This window comes from Chenopodium quinoa, unplaced genomic scaffold (genome assembly GCF_001683475.1).
Source record: "Chenopodium quinoa cultivar QQ74 unplaced genomic scaffold, ASM168347v1, whole genome shotgun sequence".
Taxonomy (NCBI): Eukaryota; Viridiplantae; Streptophyta; class Magnoliopsida; order Caryophyllales; family Amaranthaceae; genus Chenopodium; species Chenopodium quinoa.
The window spans coordinates 117111-119783 of record NW_018742963.1 but is presented as its reverse complement, the minus strand read 5'-3'; the positions used below and the strand labels follow the sequence as shown (position 1 = coordinate 119783).

At 35.9% G+C, this 2673-nt stretch overlaps 1 protein-coding gene across 2 annotated transcripts; it reads right to left on the bottom strand.

Annotated features, from left to right (window-relative positions):
- Nucleotides 1–894: 894 nt before the first annotated feature.
- Nucleotides 895–2433, bottom strand: LOC110728788 (cyclin-U1-1-like). Of its 2 annotated transcripts, none has more exons than XM_021908437.1 (2): nucleotides 1892–2433; nucleotides 895–1274 (listed from the first exon to the last, which is right to left on the bottom strand). In XM_021908437.1, exons 1-2 carry the CDS (start codon nucleotides 2326–2328, stop codon nucleotides 1037–1039), a joined length of 675 nt encoding a protein of 224 aa, XP_021764129.1. In that variant the 5' UTR covers nucleotides 2329–2433; the 3' UTR covers nucleotides 895–1036. The 2 variants fall into 2 exon arrangements, with proteins under 2 accessions (XP_021764129.1, XP_021764130.1); XM_021908438.1 differs by having other exon boundaries at nucleotides 895–1268; nucleotides 1892–2431.
- Nucleotides 2434–2673: the final 240 nt, after the last annotated feature.

The window sequence follows — 2673 nt, the reverse complement described above, 5'->3', positions numbered from 1 at the left end:
AAAGTGTTACATCCAGTCTGGATACGACCATATAGCCACAGAATTCTCCCCCGCTAGGCGACTGACATAGGATTAATTATCCATAATTAGCATATGGTCGCAGGGTTGCTCTGATACCATTTGTAACACTCCGACCCCAAACGAATTAGGGAGGGGCCTATTGTCACGAAATACGCATCAAGGGCCAAAACTGTCCTCACAGACCAACACAAGTCCTTCCGACACATTTTGTCATGAGAAATATCTTAGCATATGAGCTCCCTAAAAGGAAGATGCATCTTATTGATATGAGTAGCATATTAAACTCCTTTAAAGCAATCATGAGGGGTATTGCATCAACAATTAATAAATTTATTATTGTGTAATCAAGTAGACCTACTTTTAGAGAATTTTGACTCCATTTTTTCAATTGTGAAGTGCATTTTGACCCAACGTCGCATAAAAGTTAGCTACTGAAAGGCTTTAATTGGTTGAGATTTTCATCCTATAACCATGAGATCACAAGGTCGAAATCTCTCGAGTGCAAGGCTCAAAGGATCCCTTTTATATCCTCCCTCCCCCTCTCAAATCTAAATGTCTAGTTCATAAATACTTGACCAAAACAATCATGAAAGTTGATGCATGTCTAATCAGAGTATTCCTCCTTATCTTAGAAATTAATTAATGATAATAACTTCAAATAAAAATCAGTGCGTTTTTAGTGTAGCTGGGTGTACCGTGTGAGCGATTGTAAAAGAACAAAGTAACTCCTCTAACACTGACGGAATAACCCCTACAACATTGGATGAGCAACCCCTATTATAACATTGACAAAGTAACCTGCCCTATGAGGCTATGACATTCAATAGGTAACCCCTAGAACGCTGACAAAGTAACCCCATAAATCTATGATAGTTGACCACACGATATGACTAGTCACATATAAGAATTAGTGAATAAAAATATATGTTACATAATAAAAGTTAGAAAAAAAAAGATACAATATCTTGTATACTTTTCTACCTAAAAATGAAGCACTTTGTGTTTTTCGTTGCAATCAAATACCATTCACATCATCTTTGATATCAAAAGCTATTGGCTGTTGAATTCTTTTAAGTGTAGAACCAATTCTCAAATCTTCCTTCTCAAGGTACCAACAATAACTCTGAAATATGGGTGAACTAACCGTGACTTCAAAATCCAATAAGAAAAGTAATTCCAGCTCCAATCTGTTTAATTCTGAGTTGCTTACTCCTCCAACTTTCGCATAGAAAGCGTTGTTATATTGCCTGTCACTTATAAACTTTATCGATCAGAGTCACATTTAACTATTTAAGTAGTAATCCCTCCATTTCTTTTTTTTAAATGCAACAATTTTTCTTAAAAGAACACCTTTTTAAATAGAGATATGCTGTAATATTGTTTTATATTTTCCTCCTCTCATGATTTTCCCACCCACTTGTAACATTTTCTCACATCCTAATTTTTTACATGAACTTTTAACTCACTTTTTTTTTTTTTTTTTTTGTACTTTATAAATTTCCAGCAAAACACACAATATTATTTGCATCAAAAAACACGGAGGAAATACATATGTTCCTTAACTTACCTACACTTGGTCTATTTAAACTAGTCAATTCTCAAAATTATGTTATGGAAGCTCTGTTTAATGAAGTTGTATTATATACCTTACCTAAACTTCGGTCTATTTAAACTAGTCAATTCCCAAAATTAGGCTATTGAAGCTCTCTATTTAATGAGGTTGTATTATAATTTAGAAGATGCATGGGACAAATCTAATTAAAACAAAAACGCATGACATATGATAATATCAACTCAACTCTAAAACTAATACTATGAAAATTGTAACACAAACTCTATAGAGGAAGAGGGATCAAGAGAAAGAGCGTACACATCGTCAAGCATCTTCGACGCGATCATAACACTTGTGAGGAGCAACCTATGAACGTTAAGTGAAATAACGAGCAACTCGGGATGCTTATGCACCAATCTATCTATGTACACATATCCAACCACAAAACAAGATGGACTACAATTTGTGTACTTGTATAGCCTCTCCAAGTACTTGGCTATACTTATGTTAGGAGCTCGGACCCCATTGAACACCTTCAAGCTCATTCCAAGCTCACCCGCCTCCAATGGCCTAAGACTAACATGATGAATCAAGCTGTTACGACCACTATGTTCTACAAGTGGATCATTCCTAGCCACTAGACGTTCCAAAATCGCGGCTAAGATGAGCAACACCCTTGGTGTCGTCGCCTCGGCTGCGCTTGTCTCTGGCTGCTGCCCACCAACATGATCTTCACTTGGAATAGTAGCCAACATTATTATGGTTATCACTTAAGCCATTTTATGAACTCCATTTTAGGGGTTAAAATTTTGGCGGGCCAATTATTTGGTGGTGAAGGGTTGTCAATTGGGATTTGTGTTATCAACTTTGGGTGATTATCAAGTAGGTATATGACACGTGTACTTCTTGCCATCCTTATAAGAGTGGACTACATGTATTTGGAATTTTGTCCGACTTATCAATCAAAGAAAAATCACCAAAGTCCAATGTCGATGAAAATTCTACTCGTACTCCATTCTATTGCATGATTTACGCACCCTAACCTAGTACTTTTATTTCGTAATAATCGTAACAATTTGACTTTACACTATTCATATAAT